Source organism: Notolepis coatsorum, assembly GCF_963971535.1.
Source record: "Notolepis coatsorum genome assembly, chromosome: 2".
NCBI lineage: Eukaryota > Metazoa > Chordata > Actinopteri > Aulopiformes > Paralepididae > Notolepis > Notolepis coatsorum.
In genome coordinates, this window is record NC_140166.1 from 78,525,769 (window position 1) to 78,545,730 (window position 19,962).

At 42.2% G+C, this 19,962-nt stretch overlaps 1 protein-coding gene across 2 annotated transcripts in view; it reads right to left on the reverse strand.

Moving 5' to 3' along the window:
- Nucleotides 1-19,962, reverse strand: part of slc39a13 (solute carrier family 39 member 13) — a 61,086-nt gene that overhangs the window by 33,123 nt on the left and 8,001 nt on the right. Inside the window, exons 2-6 of one of the 2 annotated variants that reach the window (XM_084307839.1) lie at nucleotides 19,330-19,719; nucleotides 15,330-15,437; nucleotides 11,588-11,733; nucleotides 4,509-4,634; nucleotides 1,032-1,121 (exon numbers count right to left, since the gene is read on the reverse strand). In XM_084307839.1, coding sequence (XP_084163965.1) covers nucleotides 1,032-1,121; nucleotides 4,509-4,634; nucleotides 11,588-11,733; nucleotides 15,330-15,437; nucleotides 19,330-19,657 — 798 coding nt within the window. In that variant the 5' untranslated portion in view covers nucleotides 19,658-19,719. The remainder of the gene's footprint in view (nucleotides 1-1,031; nucleotides 1,122-4,508; nucleotides 4,635-11,587; nucleotides 11,734-15,329; nucleotides 15,438-19,329; nucleotides 19,720-19,962) is intronic. The other variant, XM_084307840.1, reaches the window with a different exon arrangement.

Below are 19,962 nucleotides of genomic sequence, written 5' to 3' on the forward strand. Positions count from 1 at the left end.
ACAGCCTTATTATGTACATTATGTATTTTTCGTTCTACATCTAGCTGGTGCGGCTTATATTCAGGTGCGGCTTATAGTCCGGCAATTACGGTACTGTTGAAGCCTTCATCTGGTGTTACTCTGGAGAGATGATTTGGGCTGGGTTTACAAAAACAAATCATGACACGTTCCACTGACGATGCATTGCTGAGTTACAATGCAACAAAAACTTTATTATACATGGACTGCATTTATATATGTTATATATACTGCTTTTAATCAAAGCGCTTTACAATGTATGCCTGGCATTCACCCATTCACTCACACATTCACAGCCATGCAAGGTGCCAACCCGCTCATCGGGAGCAGTTAGGGGTTAAGTGTCTTGCTCAAGGACACATCGACACACCGCCCGGGAGGAGCAGGAATCGAACCGGCAACCTTCCGATTACCAGACGACCGCTCTACCTACCTACCACCGTCGCTGTTATAGTGACACATTCTCCAAAACCGTTATGATATCATTTCTATAGGCAGGGGAGTCTGAGGAGTCTTAAAAGGAACACGCCGACATTTTGAGAAATTAGGAAGCGGAAGCGGAATGGAAGCGGAGAGTGCCGGTTAGCCTTCTGGAGAGGTGTTAGTTGGACAATGCCTAGGCTAACTGGCACTGTCCGCTTCCATTCATTGTGCTAAGCTAGGCTAACATGCAGCCAGATTCAAATTCAGATTCCTTTATCGTCACTTATTTCAGTACTTTACTTTAAAATAAAGATGACTATATACAGTTCTAAAAGTGTGCAGTGCAGATAAAATAAGATAAAAATACAATAAATTTAGCATAGAATAAAATAAGATGACTAAAAAAATGATTACTACGGTATATACAGTTCTAAAAGTGTGTATCAGGATGTAGATAGCTCTCTACTGAACGCACAGAGAGGAAACTGGTATCTATCTTCGTGTCTCTCTCTGGAGAAGACGGTAAGCTAAAGTGTTGGCGTGTTCCTTTAAGAGGAGATGGCGCTCCTGGTCCCAGAGGGACTCCTCACCTTCTTGCTGACCAGGAAGCTCCCTGACACCGCCAGCCCGTGGGTGAAGTTGTCGATGCAATTGGCCAACAGGTTCAGGTAACCACTTATCTGCAACGCAACACACAAAACACTGTTGTTACAACACATTATTCATCACCAATCACCCCCATAATATATACATGCATGTGAAATACTGTAGTGTATCTTGTAGACCAGGCCCATTGCCAGTTGCTGTACTCTGTCGTGCCATCCTAGGTTGTCAAAGTGGGCAGGGGTGAGGTGGGTTCTAGGAGTAAGGTACAGCAGTAGTCTGACCAGTTTGTTTTGAGATGTTTGTAATTTAGTTTTTAGCGCCTTTGAGGTGCTTTGGTACCATGAGGTACCAAACCCCTAACTGCTCCCGATGAGCAGGTTTGGCACCTTGCACCTCCGCCGTTGGTGTGTGAATGGGAAAAATGTGAGGAACAAATTGTAAAGCGCTTTGGATAAAAGCTGCTATATAAATGCACCATTTACCATTTTACCCTCTCATTCCTTCTGTACGGTTATGGATTCAAATACAAATCCTCTGTCAACTTTAAAAGGGGAATGACACCCATTTTAAGAATTCACATAATGTTCTTTCTGTGCCCCAGCACAGTTCAGGTGGCATTTGTGAACACGCACCACTCTCTTCGAAAGCCATACACAACGAATGGGGCTCCTACTTTGTGAGGCCATAAATGTTGGCGTGAGCTCTTAAAACCCGAATTGCATTTTAATTCCGTCTCAGCAACCTGCAGATGCTAGAATGTAAACGTCATTTAGGTCTAACGCCTCACACAAAAATGTTATGGCCTCACAAAAGCCAAAGCCACCATTTATTGTCGTGCGTGTTCACAAATACTGACTGAGCTTTCCTGTGGCACAGGAAGAACATATGTGAATTCTTAAAATGGGTGGTATTCTCCTTTAACATGGCAACATTATCACCTATACCCTGGTTTCTGTTTACCGCCAACACTACTGGTTTAAAGTGCACTGGCTGAGAGAGGAGAGGAGGAGGTTAAACGACCCTGCTGACCTCCAAGGGCGAGGCCAACGCAACAGACTAGGGATTGCCGATATATCGGGCTGATACCGTCAGTTTCGGTATCCAAATTCCGATATCGTAGTCAGCCCACCGACATTACCATCTTTCACATGCTCTAGCAGGCAAAAATGGTAAATGGTGCTGTGCTTTTGTATAGCAGCTTTTATCCAAAGCGCTTTACAATTTGTTCCTCACATTTTACCCATTCACTCACACACCGACGGCAGAGGTAACCATGCAAGGTGCCAACCTGCTCATCGGGAGGAGTTAGGGGTTAAGTGTCTTGCTCAAGGACACTTCGACACGCTGCCCGGGAGGAGCGGGAATCGAATTGGGAACCTCCGGATTACCTCCCGAGCCACTGTCGCCCTTTCTTATGGTAGCCCAGTAAACATGCGACACCATTTCCACTAGAAACATGTTGAAACCGGTCCACCATAGCCTCCAATTCAACCATATATCAACCACACAAAAACACAACAGGAGAACATGTGGAATGGCCTGTAACGTGTTGACTCACTCGCCTGTGCACGTTCACGTGCACCCTACTCCACATGCACAGAACTGCATTTAATGTCAGTGGAAATAATAATAATACATCATGACGTTCTTCCAGCAAAACATCAATATTGTAGTGGTGGTCTATTTTGTCAAGACATCTGCATAGTAATTTTCAGATATATTACCGTTGGCTTGCATGGTATTTAATTTCACTTTTGTTTTTATTTTGACGGTGTGGTCGGCAGTCTTCATTCAAGTCTAGGTCATCAGGAGCTAAACCCAAATAAAACAGATTCATGGAAAGTATTTCCTTCTTTCATAATTTGTCGCTTTAAGACTGGTGCGTTGTGGGATATGTTTACTCTCAAACTATCTATGTTCGTATGGTAACCAATCTGCACCACTGTTTACGTGGTTTATTTTTCTCATATTTTTGTATTCGGAGTAGGGCTGTCTTAAATAAGTCTAAGCTTCGTTTGATGGGCATGGGATTCGAATATGAAAATAAAATTTGAATATATTAAAAAATAAATTTTTATTTTTAAATCTTTTTGTGTGCAAAATCAACTCTGCCTCTCTTTGTTAAAACAACAAGCAATGCTGTTTGTTATTTAAGATGAGGTCGGACTCGGCACTGACAGATTTGTGTTCATTGTGCTGCTTTTATAAAGCCTCAAAATGACGCCTTACAATATTTCATGAAAGCAAAGTGTTTCGTTTGTCTAAGATTTAAAAAGGTTTAAACGTTACAGCACTGACAAAGTTGAACAAAGTGCTGTACAAGTCCCACAACATAAAAAAAAAAGAAAAAAAAAATTAAAACATATTATAAAAGAAAATTTATCTCGACTTCGAATTAAAATCGAATCTCGGCCCAGAAGCTTCGAATTCCAAAAAAATATTCGAAGGTCAGCCCTAATTCGGAGTTAATTCTACCATTCAGGATTTCTACCATTACCCTGCCCATTCATGTACCTCCCCTCCCCCCTCCCCCATGCTGCTACAACGCCTGCATTTCCCCAAGGGGAGCAATAAAGGATTATCTTATCTTATCTTCATTATGCTAGTTGGTACACGGAGCTGGCAGCGAGGGGATGAGGGAAAGAATGCTACAGTACCAAGGGATTAAGTGAATGTGACCTGTATTAACCCTTTCACTACCACACTACAGAATGTTACCCCTTTACTATCACACTACAGTGTGATAGTAAAGGGTTAACCTTATGTAGTGTGGTAGTGAAAGGGTTAACCCTTTGCCGTGCGGCAGTGAGTTAAGTGTATGGAATAAATGTGTATGGAATAAATGCCTCAGTCCTCAAGAGTAGAGAGGTTCCCAACTTGTACCGGGTTGAATCCATAACATCAAAAGATTTCCTCGGTAGAGGTAAAAGAAACAAAAACAAACACTTTCTACCAAATGTATCAGTTTGAATCTGTGACATCTTAGTTTGTGCATCTTTAAGTAATTTGTTACACGTTACACCGATAAAGTAAAGGCCACTATCTAGCAGCGGAGCGGGGTTGGGGTGTTGGTCCTGGGGTCCTGGGGTCCTGGGGTGGGAGTGGGGGAGGAAATGTCTTTTGTAGCATCTTTTGTGGCGTCTGTAATAGTACAAGTTGGTTTCTATGTTCTGTATTTATTATTGTTAATGTGGTTATTGTTGCTATTATTGTTGTGGTTCCGTGTGGTCTTGTTATTATTACTGTATTGTTAAACGTGCTCAATTTGGCCTGGAATCAAGAGCCAGGGGATTCCATTTACTTTTGCACACTTTTATCGAGTAAAATCTTTTTTTAAATCCTGCTAGGTCAATTAGAAACCTTGAACAAGCTCCGTAGTGAGACCGTCCCTTCCCTTCCATTTGGTTTAGTCAAATCTTTGAAAACAAGGTCCCCGGCCCCCCTACGTTTCCCAAACATGCCTTGATTTTCTCTGGAACTTCCTGCAGGCTGGTCCTTGGCTCGGACGAGTTCCACGACTGAGGGTGGCTCCCGTTCTTGAGCGGCGGCGAGACAGCCTCTCTGCTGAACGCTGAAGGCCGCGACGTCTTTGGAGAGAAAGGGGGAGAAAAAAAAGGGACCATCACAATGGGTAGGTCAGCAGTTATCTCCTAACATGCTGCAAGGAATGTTTTCAATGCCCTTTTGTCCCCTGTGTTGGAACAAACAACAGCAAAACGACAGCAAGAACAACAGTTGCTATGTGTTGATGTATGAGAAATATATCAACAGAAATGTAATAACTTGGGCTCTTATTACTGGATATACTGGTAACAGTATATCATGTTTTTTTAGGCATTAGGGATTTTCTTTTGAAACCGGTTACCGGCTGGAAGGAGAACTACACAAACATTCAGTGCAAGGCCTCTATTTGGTCCGTGTTGAAGGCGATTCCAGAGAATGAGTGAGCTTGTGTGAGCTTACTCACCATACCACAAGCCATGTTGCGGACCATTGGGGACAGGGCTTTTAGTGTTGCTGCCCCCACCCTTTTGGAACTCCCTCCCCATGGACATCCGAAATGCAAACTCTCTCGCCCACTTTAAAAACCTGCTGAAACCCCACCTCTTCACCCAGGCATATGGTCCTATTCATTCCGTTTGTTCCATTTAGTTTTGTTGCGTTGTTCTGTTCCGTTTGCTCTGTTCCGTTTTTGTAATTTGTTTCTCAGTTTAGGCCACCATTATCCTCTCCCCCCTCCCCCTTTTATTGTAAAGCGCCTTGGGTATGTGAAAAGCGCTATACAAATCCAAGCCATTATTATTATTATTATTATTATTATTATTATTATTATTATTATTATTATTATTATTATTATTATTATTATTATTATTATTATTATTATTATGTCCATCTGAAATAGAGCACGCTCAGCATCACCTTTCAAGCCCGGCACCTCGACAACAAAGGCTTTCCACAGCCTGTGTGGAAGACTGCCTGCCGATCAGAGGGAAATATCTTTGTATTATTATTATTTTAATCCTCCTGGTGCCTCTGGGAGAAAACCTTTATAGCATGTTTCAGCTGGACCAAAACGCTGCTGCTCAGCTGTTGACGGGAGCACATCACTCCTGTCCTCGCCTCCCTTCATTGGCTGCATATAGGATCCATTTTAAGATCCTGTTTTTGCATATAAAGCAATAAATGGTCTGGCCCCACCCTACCTCACCGAGATCCTGCACCCCTACACCCCATTACTGTCTCTGAGGTCTGCTGACCAGTCCCTCCTTGTTGTCCCCAAATCCAGGCTAAAGAACAGGGGGGACCGTGCATTTAAGGTTAGAGCCCCCAAACTCTGGAACGAGTTGCACCCCCACATTAGGCTGGCCCCAATGCTCCCAATGTTTAAACCCCATCTAAATAATCTGTTCTCCCTAGCATTTAAAAAAACGTACAGTCTAATTCAATTTATGAAATCGTATTGTATTTTTCCACATTTCTTTTAGTCCTGTCAAAATCAACTTTGATATTAAATATGGCAGTTGTAATGATTTCTACAAAATTTGTTTTGCAGCTAATAAACTGAAGTTTAATTATCATCAACTATCATAACCAGCTAAATGTTTATACTTTACATTATCACAATCATAACCATAATTTCCTCTCCGTTGTTGGCCAAATGGAACATACAAACAACCACCCGGGCACCGGTTTTGATAGATACTATCAACACTATATACACTTTGATAGCCATATGAAATCCGCGTTCACGGAATCGGGGACGGAATCACGGAATTTACCAATAAAAATGGAATCAACTGCAAAAACATGGAATATTGCAGAATTTGGCCTAATCTGGACTGAAATTCCGTTTTTGGGTGGAACGTTTGTTGCAAAGCAAACATGAGGAGGCGGGGACCGCTGCGTGTTACACACAACACAGCAGTGCTCAAGCGTCTTGCTGCTTCGGTGTTAACGCCGTCAAGAAGCTAAGAAATTCCACAATAAGCCCTAAATTCAGAGCAGAGCAGTATGCTTCAGTCGATAAGGTGTTTTGCAAATTCTGTCAACATACCGTGGGGACTGGACCCGCAAAAACACGTGCAAAGATCACTTCAAAAGCCATGTCAGGAACAAGGACCGTGCATCCCAAAACACACCAACTCTCTAACGATGATCTCTGGTGATCACAATAGATACAGCTAGAGGGCGAGGCTATGTAACTATGTACATGTAGCTATGTAACATTATGGAAATTATAGCTTCTTGCTAAATCTGGTGCACCCATCTATTTGCAAATGATTGTCAGTAGGCCTACACACTGTATAAATGAAATAAACTAAAGGTGCATAAATTATGCATTACTATATTCCATCACAATAGAATAGAATAGATGATATAGCTAGGCTACTGACATTGTGATAAAAGTAGCTAGCTGTATCTTGTTTACACTTGAAATGTGTATTTTTATTTTGTCACAATATTATTTGAAGCATATTGTGTCAAATTGAACTGTATTTCTGAGTTGCAGCACTTAAAAACATTAAATGTACTGTTATATCTTATTAAATTGTGGACATTTATTCATTCCCACTTATTAAACACTATTTCTGATGGTAAATGTGCAAAATACAGAATTCTGAAATATTAAAATGGAAAAAACTGAATTTGGGGGGAAATAAAATGGAATTTGGAAAATAATCAAATGGATTTCATATGGCTCTAATTGATACCATAGCTTCTAAAATGTGTACGGTTATAAAACATGTTTAAGTGTGGTTAATACGTGAAACTGGTTCATCTCCACACGCCTGATCCTAATACCGTCTCGTTGCATTGTTCCACTCGTTTACATTCTGAAAACTCCCTTCTACTGTGGCAACATGAATGGGCTTTTACTCTTCATTTTCTTAAAGGAACACGCCAACTTTTTGGGAAATTAGCTTATTTGCCATCTACCCTGGAGTTAGACAAGCAGATTTTTTTTCTTTTTTGCCGAACCACTGCTGCCTGGGCGCAGTGATTTCATCTTATCAAAAGCCCTATTTCTTTTTGAAAAACGGGGCTTGTGAGGTGATGAAATCACTGCGCCCAGGCAGCAGTGGTTCGGCCAATAATTGTTCAGAGTATATTTGCTTAGAAAACAAAAATGTAATTTTTTTTCTCCACATGGTAAATACACAGGTCACAACATGTTTATTCTTCGTTGAGTCTTCAGCAGAGGACTCAAGGTATGGCTGAAATCAACGCAGCAGTGCTCACATATGTAGATATTTGGAGTGCGTTTTGTGACTGTTGGGAACTGGGTTACACTGGCACACCTACTTCCAGTGAATGACACTAAGCTAGGCTAACGGTGCGGCTGTTCCCTAAGCCTAATGCATGCACAGAGAAGAAAAGGGTATGTATCTGCTTGTCTAACTCCAGGGTAGATGGCAAATAAGCTAATTTCCCAAAAGGTTGGCGTGTTCCTTTAACACAAGACACAGCATGATCAGGCTTTGCATGTTTTGAATATAAAAAGACTTCTTCACCCGAGGCTATTCTCCTAGTTTTTTCCGAGAAGAGCTAACTTCCCTGTTCCCTCGTTTGGAAACCACTCACGCAGCCATTTGGACAAAATAGTCAAATTAAGCAGAGGGGGAAATAGCCGGCTGTGTTTGGGATGTGTGGACCGGAGATGGCTGGTCTATTTCCGTGATTGAAGTATGAGGAAGTGATTTAAAAGAGTGATAGTCTGATCAGACTCACTGTGAGACATGCTGATGAGAATAAGAGGATGACGCCACAGGTGAATCACATCATTCAAACAAATCCAATTGAAGATTTTGAATAGGGAAACCAGGGAGTGTGAATCACACACAAACACACACACCTTCACACATGCACACTTGACCTCAACGCCAAATGCCAGCCTCCTAGGGTGAAAACTGTGGCCCCTAGAGGGTGGGGACAGTTTTGTGGACCGACCAACCAACAGAGCGAGCTCTAGATCTGCTGGTCGCAGCTAAAAACAGGCACATAACTCATGTAGGTGCTCTCAGAGTAGCATTGAGCTTTCTAGAACGAGCATATTTACTAGTGGTGGGGGGAAATATCGATACAGTATAGTATTGCGATACTTTGCGCGGAGATACTGTATCGACGCCAAGTCCTTATATATTTTATTATGCAAATTTGTTTAAAAAAAATGTATAAGGAAGTTGCATTGTTCATTTCAATACCTACCTGTAATAGTACAGTAGTCCACACACACAATGTGTGCATTCAGTTAAATTGGAATATGACTGTAATACAAACAGTTCAGTTTGTCAGGTACATGCAACACAGATTACAGTGTTGACATCCGTCTGCTTGAGAAAATCCCATTTGCTGCAATAAAAATTATTGAAGTGAGATGAACAGACTGAAAACTTTATTTTGTTAGATAAAACATGTTGACAGTTTTACTTTGAAGTTGAAAAAAGGTAATAAATCGCAATATATCGCAATATTAATATCACAATACTCAGCATATCGCAATATATTTTGTATCGCAATACTATCGTATTGTGACTTAAGTATCGTGATAAACTGATAATATCGTATCATGAGGCCTCTGGTGATTCCCACCCCTAATATTTACTGTTTAAACGGTTAACGAGTTAACCTACAGTATGTGGGGGCGGGGCTATCCTACACCATCCATTACTAGGTCCAAAAAGAAACTATTTGCGCGTTATGATAGGGGGCGTGGCTAAATAATAGGGGGCGGGGCTAACTCACACCATTGAAAAAGGTTACTCTGCCGAGTCAAATGATGCCTCTCACAAGGGTCAACGACAAACAGTGCATGAGCTATGAAAGGAGGTGTAGCTAAAGTATAGAAAAAAACAACTCTGCTGAGTGCAATGATGCCTCCCGCAAGAGTCTATGGCTAAACGGTTTGCAGGGTTCTTACAGACATTGCAAAATAAATTTCAAGGACTTTCAAATACTTTTCCAAGCTCTATATTTCATTTTAAAAGGGCATTTAAAGGGATACAATTCACTTTTAAATGCAGTTTTTTATAGAAAGAAATATCTGATCCAATATTTATGGCTTAAAACCAATTTTCGACAATTAGTTACACTTTAAATAAAAAGATATATATTCCTGATTCAAAACTATTCTCATGGATGAACAACATGTGCAATGCGAATGGTTGATTTGAATTCCAATTACTTTTTAAAGCACCTTGTTAAACAATAGGCTGTTTTCAAGGAATTCCAGGCCTTGACTTTTTTTGTAAAAAATCAAGCACTTTAAGCACTTCAAGGACCTTGTGCGAACCCTGGGTTTGTGAGTTATGCAAGGGGGCATTTTATAGCCGTTTGATGGTGAGGGAACAGGCTCCTAGTCTCACACCGTCCCTGGTCCATCTGTCCGTCTGTCAGCTGAGCTGCTGTGGTCGGTCTGAAGAGGCACAGCTGCTTCACCCAATTCTATAAATAGACGCTACACTGAGTCCAGACAGAGACGTAGTTCTTCCTCCTCGTAGGCGCGAGAGAGATGAGAGGGAGGAGGGTGACCCGCAGGTCTATTTAAGTGCACCCAGACACTACTCCTGAATGGGATTGTCAAAATGATAAGATCAAAAAGGAAAGGACATTTCTTAGCCTAAAAACCCAAGTAGAATTACAATTAGCCTACTACTGGATGCAAACTAGTAAACAGTTTCACAGAATGTTGATTTATTCATTATGATCTGTTTGAAAATTAGAAATATAGGCCTCTCTCTTATACATGCCTCCTCCTAATACAAGCCTGGTATCCGCTACAGTTGAAACAAATACAAGCCGGGGTTACTATTATAGATAGATAGATAGATAGATAGATAGATAGATAGATAGATAGATAGATAGATAGATAGATAGATAGATAGATAGATAGATAGATAGATAGAGATAGATGCAGTGTGCTTGTTTTGCAGTGAATGAATGCTGCAAGCAGTGGTAAGGTAATAATAGTATTGACGTGGCATTGATCCATTGATCCAATGCCGTGCGCCTCGGTAATAATAATAAGCAGCGTTTTTTCTTCCTTCTTCCCAAGATGCACAGTTAGATAGATAGATAGATAGATAGATAGATAGATAGATAGATAGATAGATAGATAGATAGATAGATAGATAGATAGATAGATAGATAGATAGATAGATAGATAGATAGATAGATAGATAGATAGATAGATAGATAGATAGATAGATAGATAGATAGATAGATAGATAGATAATCACTTCCTATATTTGGTTCGCGTTTGGTTCGATGAAGCCGAACCGAGACCGACGTTTTCAGGCGGACCAGAGTTCGCCTGTTTGGTCCGCGAACCGAGTTCGACACGCATTCACACAAACCCGAAAAACCGGACTATCGAATTCTGGTCCGAAAGTCCGGACCAAACAGCCCCTGTGTGAAAGCGACCTTCGTGTCAACATAGCTGATGAAAACCTACAATGTGTTTCTCCTACTTACAAGTACGGTCCATTCTGCAAACAGCAGATTATAGCTCGTATCCAGAAGTCATAGAACTGTATTGTTGTCCAAAAACATTTAAAAACAGGTCACCAAGGCCATACTGTGTGTGTTGGTCAGTATAATTCATCATAGCGATGAATCCAACTCATTGTGGTTTTTCCCTGGAATTACTTGTTTGACTTACTTGAATTACAACATTGTGTGTGTGTGTGTGTGTGTGTGTTGTGCTGGTGAGGGGGGGGGCAGGGGATAGCAGGCAGGTGTGTGTTGTGTTGGTGAGGGGGGGGGGGGGGTAGCAGACAGGTGTGTGTTGGTGAGAGGGGTGTAGCAGGCAGGTGTGTGTTGGTGAGGGGGGGGGGGGGGGGGGGGGGTAGCAGAACCTTTAAAACCCGGGACCACGTCATATGGATAAGAGGACTAGTATGCCTCTGGGACTGACCTCCCAGTCTCTCATCACCGAGCCGTCCTGATTTATCATACGATTACATCTTCCTAGTTCATATAGACCTCCGTGGAGCCCCACCTCAGACAGCAAGAGGCAAGATTCCGACGTGCAAAAACGTACCGTGGGGTTGGAACAGTGGCCTGCCTCCCGGGGAGGGTCCTCCTCCTGGCTGCTCCGGTCTGAGAACATCTTCTCCAGGACCAGGAAAGACAGTAGGCCAGCGATGACCCACAGGCCTAGTTTCATGTACTGATGGTGGCCTCCGCCTGGACAGGGGAGGGACGAGGGCAATGGTAGCAGCTGTGAGATTGCGTGTGAAAGTGAGCAAGAGTTAGTGACAACTACTGTAAGGCTGACTCAAAACCTCTTTTTCAAGGCGGACCACTTTGAAAAAAGAAAAAAAAGCTTTGAGCGATTTTCCTGGGTCTCCCCAGAGCTCGCGCCAGCCGCGGCTCCGCCCCTTCCTCGATGAGTTACATTGATGAGCGCGCTCCTTTCCAAAAAAGTTGAACGAGTTTCAACTTTATGAGCCGAGAGCGCTCAGACCAAAAACGCTGCCGCCTAGAGCTCATAAAACGTGAGGCGCGTCGCCGGGAAGAGATACAGAAAGAAATGAATGACAGAAAGGAGCTGACAACTCATAAAACGTCCCCTATGGACACAAGCCCTGAGACCACTTATCGGTTTAACGATAATTATTGCATGTGTAAAAAAAAAAGTTTTATTATTTTATTTTTTATATACTGTATACTTTATACAATACTAAAATACTAGGTCTTGTGGCATTTTTTTGGTAAAATATCCCCATTTCATGTAAATTCAGTTGAATTGCAACTCTGCACTGTCACCATCACATCCAGAGACCAGCGACTATAAAATGAGAAGGATCACTGTGGTAGTTTTGAATGGGGAAATCTATAACACTAAAGATGGCGGCAACGACAAAGAATTGCTGCAAAATAAACATTAATTTGTTGTTTAAATAATCATTTAAAAAAATAAAATAAAACATACCGGTAATTATATACTAATAAAAATATGGTCCCGATTTATCGATTCTTCCAAATGGCATATTATCGTCTCGTCTCAGCCTTAGTGACAACGTACTAATTGAAAATGCTATATTAGCACTGAATATGCAAGAGTGACCCCAACAAACCGATCCTGTTTCTCCTGACTTTTGCACTTTACACACCATCGAGGAATATTATAAACCCTTCTCTTCACAGCACAGCACATATTCAAAACACTTCAAAAATAAATCAGTTCATATTAATGCTGGCCCGAATATCACGTTTCAGTTCATTATCAGTTTAGAAATGTACATTCTAAATAATTGTTTTAAAATCAAAATATAAATCTGATAAATATAGGCTAAACATGTAATTATAAAACACACCATGGAGCATTACTTAGGAGGGGCATTTGACCCATAATTAGGGTTGCCGCGGTGATGTGAAATGTCCTATGATTAATAAACTCATGACAACAACGGTATTAGACAATACATTACAAAATGATGTTCAATATGTATTCTGTGTAGAGCACTTACTTTGATCTTTAACATTATGCGACTACATTGATATGTCCTTCCGTCTACGTCTGTTTTTAATTAAACATTCCTTAACTCATTGACCGCCGGGGATTAGAGGGGTCCCGTTGTAGCTATGCCACGCTTTAAAGATAGGAGTGTGCATCACCTTGTTTGTAGAGCTATATCTATATTCTATATTATAGCTATGGGGACAATACTATGGTCATTTGACAGTGACTTTCTTCCGTCCAAGATGCAAAAAAGAGAAAATGTTTCCATGCATACGTTCGCGCGTTTTACCGTGGTGAATAAAAGTATAATTTCAGAGTGGTCTGGGGTAATTCCCGAAAGGCTGAGTTATAGCCTTATACGTGAATTATACTATAATCGTTGGCGTTTCTTGCCTGGACACGCTACTATTCCCAAATCAAATGTATATAATAGGTATTATGTTATTATGTTTCATCATGAATGCATGAAAGGGGGGGGGGGGGGGGGGGCGTTTCTGATTATTTGATTGCCAGTAACGGCATTCGTATTGAACACAAAAACGCTGATAAGCTGGATTGGTATAAAAACATTGCACGGTCAAGCTAGAATTGACGTCAGATAGTCCTTACCTGTGATCGGGAGTATTCCGAAAATAATATTCCAATTGTTTGATCGCCATCTGGTCCACGACATAACCCACCACAACATATGGATCGGGGGCATTTGACGAGCCTATATGCAATCGGGAGAACCGCTCGACTCGCCCGACCCAGAAAACTGCACCCAGAGACATTTTGAGTGTAACACAGGGTCTGGAACAGGGTTTACTGCACTCTCGATACTGCCACCTGGGAGGATCTGGCCGGTACTGCACCCTCGGGTGGCAGTATGCCTTTTAACGGCAACATACGGGTCCCTGACATTGAATAGAATATTAAAATCGACCAAATAACGTATATATTCGTGGTTGGCACTCAACGGTCGTCGGCCAAACACGTATATAAACGTTGTTGGTGGGGAATGAGTTAAAGGAACACGCCAACATTTTGAGAAATTAGCTTACCGTCTTCTCCAGAGAGAGACAAGAAGATGGATACCAGTTTTCTCTCTGTGCGACTTTGCGTTCAGTAGAAAGCTATCTGGCTGCACGTTAGCCTAGCTTAGCACAACGAATGGAAGCGGACAGTGACAGGTAGCCTTCGGGAGAGGTGCAAGTTGAACAATGCCTAGGCTACCCGACCCGTCATTGTCAGCTTCCATTCATTGTGCTAAGCTAGGTTTCAGCTAATTTCTTGTTCTTTTAACTATCAGTTTGTGAGATTATGAGCGTTTAAAAAATAATCTGCTTCATGTTTTGATAAAGTGCCGATTTGATAGAAGCAAAAAATGTGGTCCTGCAATTCTTGTTGCTTCAGTGTTAAGGAGCCTTTGAAGAAGCACTTAGACGTCAATGAAAAAGGGCCTGTGTGGAGGCAGCCACTAAATGACATGCTAATTCCTCCCAACTGTGGGTGTACGGTTGATCTTCATGGCATCATAGTCTCCATTTCAAATGATTGAAAATCTTTAAGTTATCATTATTATAAACCCTGCCCTTCAATTATAATGAGTCATAATTACAGTATTATGCTCGTGCTAAATATACACTTCAATTGAGCGTTGGAAAGCTGCTGTGAATGAAATGTACGGGCACATTCGGCACGTTCTGCCCGCTTCACGTCGTTCCCTCCATTGTGGCTTCGTTAATAACACTTAGCGACACTGACCTCCATTAATGCACGCCGTAGAAATTCCATCACCTGTGTGCAAGGTGGGTCATTAAACCTCAGGCATATGATAAAGATCCTGCGTGTTTTGTAAACGGTGCATTCATGAATGGTAAATGGCTGCATTTATATAACAGCTTTTTATCCAAAGTGCTTTACAATTTGTTCCTCACATTTTACCCATTCACTCACACATCCACACACCGATGGCGGAGGCGACCGTGCAAGATGCCCGACCTACTCATCGGGAGCAGATAGGGGGGAGCGGGAATCGAACACGGGAACCTCCGGATTACCAGACGACCGCTCTACCTCCCGAGCCACTCATTGTGATTGGTTTCAGAATCATTTGATTGAGATACAACGCCATATTCATCCACAACATGGTATAAATGGATGAATGCATGTTCACTCTTTGATTCTTCTGATCTTTTCTCTATACAACATTGGTTAGAATGAGCCTTCCCGTTGCTTCTATTTCAATACATGTTTGATGTACCGGGGGGGAGGGGGCAAACAAATGACAAAAGACAGAAAAGAGGGGGGGGGGGGGGGGGGGTTGTTGACTCACCAGACCTGCCATATATGGTCCAGGCTTCAGGGAGGAGGTGCAGGAACACGTCTCCTAGGAGACCTCCAATCGCGAAGCTCAAGAGCTGCTTCAGCTTCTGACAACCAGCTGGGGAAACACAAACAGTGGAGGGGACGTGTCGCAATTCAACAGCCGTTACTCCTTATACACATTACAGTTCTACACTCGTTTAAGTGCAAAGAAGACACATTGAATTAATACAACATCACAGGCCTATTTTCTTTCACGAATCGATGCTTCGAGTTTTCAAGTTTTGTTTTATTTGTCACATAAGTAATGTGTACAGTGAAATGCTTGGTTCTATATTCGCCCCCTGAGAATATGCCTCATACAGTAAAAAAAGTTAAAAGAATAAAGACCAAACTCTATACGAAATATACAAGATACAAAACTAAAGTACAACCTAAAGTACAAAATGCAAACAACGAGGCAGAAAAATGCAAAAAATAATAATAATGCTGAATGCTAAAATGGGGTATGAATGTAGTGCAAAACTGCAAATACTTTTGTACCGAATAGATGTTTTTTCTTTATAATGCCATGAACACAGCTCTTTGTGCCTTCATCCGTTGAGACTTGATACGTGCTGGTCTGTCTCTTTTCAGCTGGAATAATAAGCGCATGAATGCGTACTACTACCTCCGAGACTACTAAGACCACTAACAAAGAGATGATTATACAAGTGTGGCCCAGAAGCCCAGTCGATGCCGCCGTGTTAATGACTTCCTGTGGTAACTGACTGTAAGTAAGTAAGTATTTATAAAGCACCTTTCATACATGTTATGTAGCTCAAAGTGCTGTACACAAACATAGGCATATATAAGGATAAAAGTAATAAAGTCACAGTGATCAGTTAAGATCAATGTTTAAAATAAAATAAAAGATTAAAATAGAAATAAATAAATAAAAAATAAAGATAAAAGTAAAATAAAATAAAAGCATCACATTAGTAAGACAACAGTAATAAAAGTACGGCAATAGGCAAAGTACAGTAAAATAACGTTTCAGTAAAAGATCAGTACATAGTGAATACATAGTAGGTTGGCAGCTATCCTCTCCAATCCCAGAAGCTACAGGGGGGCCAAGCCCTGCAGGGATCTACATTCTTACACCACCAGATGTCGGTGCTGATAATAGAAAACTTTGTAATAATTATAGGCATTTTTATTAAGTAAGTTCTACTGTGTGCAAAAGGAAATGATTCATCTTTCTAGTCTTTATACAATTAATGTTTGATTAGGTTGGCAATTAAATATACTTTAAATCTGACTTACTTACTGACTAACCTCAGGTCAGGAATGCCCCCAGAAACACCACGGCCTGAAATACACACTCCAGGGCTGCGTTTCCAAAAGGGTGGGGCTTCTTAAAGAGCCAAGAGGCCTCAGGTTAACCTCACCGCGCTGTTCCCCCGCCCCCAAAAGGGAAGGAGTTCAAACGTCTTCATGTTTCCCAGGCAGACGGGAATCCTCACTTTTGCTATGATATAGACGTTGATCATTTGCAAAGTGAGGATATTAGAAGTCAATATTAGAAGACTTCATTCAAGGCCAAGAGCGAGAGAGACACCGATGAAGACCACGGAGACGGGCGGAGCCGCAATTACGACACATGTCAGAGGTCTATTCATGAAGGCTCTGCCTCTTTTCCATTGCATAGTACCTACTCGACTCTACTCGCTTTAGGTACCTGGTACATCGTTCCTTTTCGACTGCAGGTAGTACTCCGTTTGTCTCCGTGTGGGGAGGCGGGGCCGCTGGCGTACAGCATGAGCTCTGTGAGCATAGCTATGTCCGTGGGGGCTTGGAGCAAGCCAGAGTAAAACACAGTTTCAATCAATAACAACATTAACCAGACTCTCGTGTGTCTATTCCGCTAACGTTACCTCTCGTGTCTATTCCGCTAACGTTAACATGACCTCTCGTGTCCATTCTGCTAACGTTAACGCTACCTCTCGTCTATTCTACTAACGTTAACGTTAGCATTAGGTAATAATAACCGGTTTAAAATGGATGATGATTACCTCACGTTGTGTCTATTCTACTAGCATTAACGTTACTAGTACAAACAATCAATTGCGAGTTATATTGATCTGTGCACACTATGTACGCTAGCCAAATGCTAACGGTAAAACGCAATCACATAAACTAACAAATCAGCGATCTTTTTGTGAGAGTAAACTCTCTGCTCGGTGGTAAATTGTGTTGATGTTGGTTTTGTTTCATCAATAAATGAGGCAGAATACACAGTGAATGTATCCTTTTTTGTTTATTGCACTTGTTCCTGCTGCAAACAAATAATGAAATCCTATGCGAGGCATTAAAGATGGCGGCTTTCTGTTTTTGTGCAGACGCTCCAATGTGTGACGCTTCTCTCTTCTGACCAATCAGTGGTCTGCAGTGTTTCACGTAACTTTTTTGGTACCAGTTCTACTCGCTTGGAACCTCGACAGAGCAGGGACTAAAAAAGAACCCAAAAAGTACCCGGTTCCAGGTATTTTGGCAATGGAAAACCGAAAATGCCGAGTAGAGTAGAGTAGAGTCGAGTAGGTACCATGCAGTGGAAAAGGGGCATAGACGACTGCACTTCCGCTTTACATTGAGCTCATGGGAGAGAGAGCGGGGGGAGAAAATGTATGAATGTGGATGAGAGCCTTGACATTAAGTGGTTGTAGCTACGGCTGTGGGGGTGCTAGAGACATGATCCAAGAGACTTTTATACGCCCTCCTGAACACGGAGAGACCAATCCCACTTTCTCTGCCGAGCTATAGTCACTTTTCCGCACCTACTCCCGAACTCCGCATGTGCAGATTGCCCACAGAGTTGGTAGGTTCGGGAGTAGAGTAGGTTCGGGAAAGTGAAGATCAACTTGGAATTGGGCTCTTCATGTTCAGGAGACTCAGGCGTATAAAAGTATCTTGGATCATGTCTCCAGCCCCCCCACAGCCGTAGCTACAACCACTTAATGTCAAGGCTCTCATCCACATTCATTCATTTTCTCCACCCACTCTCTCTCTCCCATGATTTCAGAATACCGGAAGTGTTGCGGAACTTGCGGTGGTCTATACTGGCCATATACACAGCCCTGCAAAGTTTAAAAGGGAAAATCAAAGAATAAATGTCCTCGACCTTCAGTTTCTTCTTTGAACCGACACCAGTGTCACTCCCAAAACTTTGGAGGAAGTTGATACAATAATTAAAACATGAATCGTGAAATGTAATATACCAGGGCTACACGGACCATGTTCCATTCAGACAGCGCTGAATCTGGTCCACCAAACGCACTCCGTTTCATGCAAGTCGTGACAGAAAACAGGGTCTTGTGCAGAAGGGAAGCACAGCTGTGCTGTCACGCGTCAAAATAGACTGTGGATCACCTCTCATTGATCACAGTGGCAGGGAATAGTCACACGTTGTGCAAGTGGCCGGTGTTGCTGCACTGGCACGTTCTGCAAGCGGCCGGTGTTGCTGCACTGACATGTTCAGCAGAAGAACTATTTTATCTATTTATTACTAAAAGATTTGCACTACATCTCTACCTCATTTTTGCATTTTTGTTGCATTATGTACTTTAGTTTAGTTTTGTATATTGTATAGTGTCTTTATAGTAGTCTTTATTTTTTCACTGCATTTAGTATTTCACTGTAATGTAAATACATGTACCTTATTCTTGTTTTCTTTTGGTTTCAGTTATTCATTTATTTTTAAATGACATTTTGTATTACCGGTAATTTAGTAAATTCCCATTGACTCCAATTAATCATGAAGTGTACCAATACATGGAAATATTATACAGTGAACTGGTGTAAAATAAAATCACAATGTACTGAATGAGATGGGAGACAGAAAGTGTTTTGTATAGAGAATCTTTTTGGAGCCCTAATCATCGGTGTCGACAGAAAGGTCGGTGGCGATTCCCATCCCCGATAACAACATAAAGCTCTGTTGCCGTCACTTGCTATTGCTATGCATCCTTTACCTTCAGTCTTCAGGGCCGCTCCAGCCTCGATGGGAATGACGAGCAGCGGGAGCACCCCACTGAGGCCCACGGCGACCGACCCCACGATGGAGCACAGCCAGACGTCTGCACGTTCACTGGCAAAGAAATCTACTACCGCCCGGAATCCCAGGAGGTCAGCCGTCAAGCTGGGGCCCGGTCCTGCAGCGGTGGCTGTGGCGTGGGCCACGGCCGCCTGGGACATCTTCTGGCCTCCCGACGCCCCCCTGGAGGTCACCGTCAGAAGGGTAACGCTGGTGAACAGAGCAGCTAGAGCCCAGCCGGGCGTCCCACGGCCTCCTGCCTTCATCCGGCCCACAGTCCAAAGAGCACTCGTACCCAACGAGGACAGCGCTGCAGGAGGAAAGCACGCTGTGAACCGTCAAATAAATGACTTATTATCAGTATTACATTGACAGATATGGTGGTGTTGAATTGGGTATCTTACTGGGAATCCATCTCATCGGCACAAGGTACAGGATTGCCATGACTGCATGGAACATCCTATGGTGTGTCACTATATCATGCAGTGTGACAGTTTTTCCATGTTGCACCGTATGATATGCATGTCACATCTGGGGATATATATAACACCATATGATATATCTGTAACAC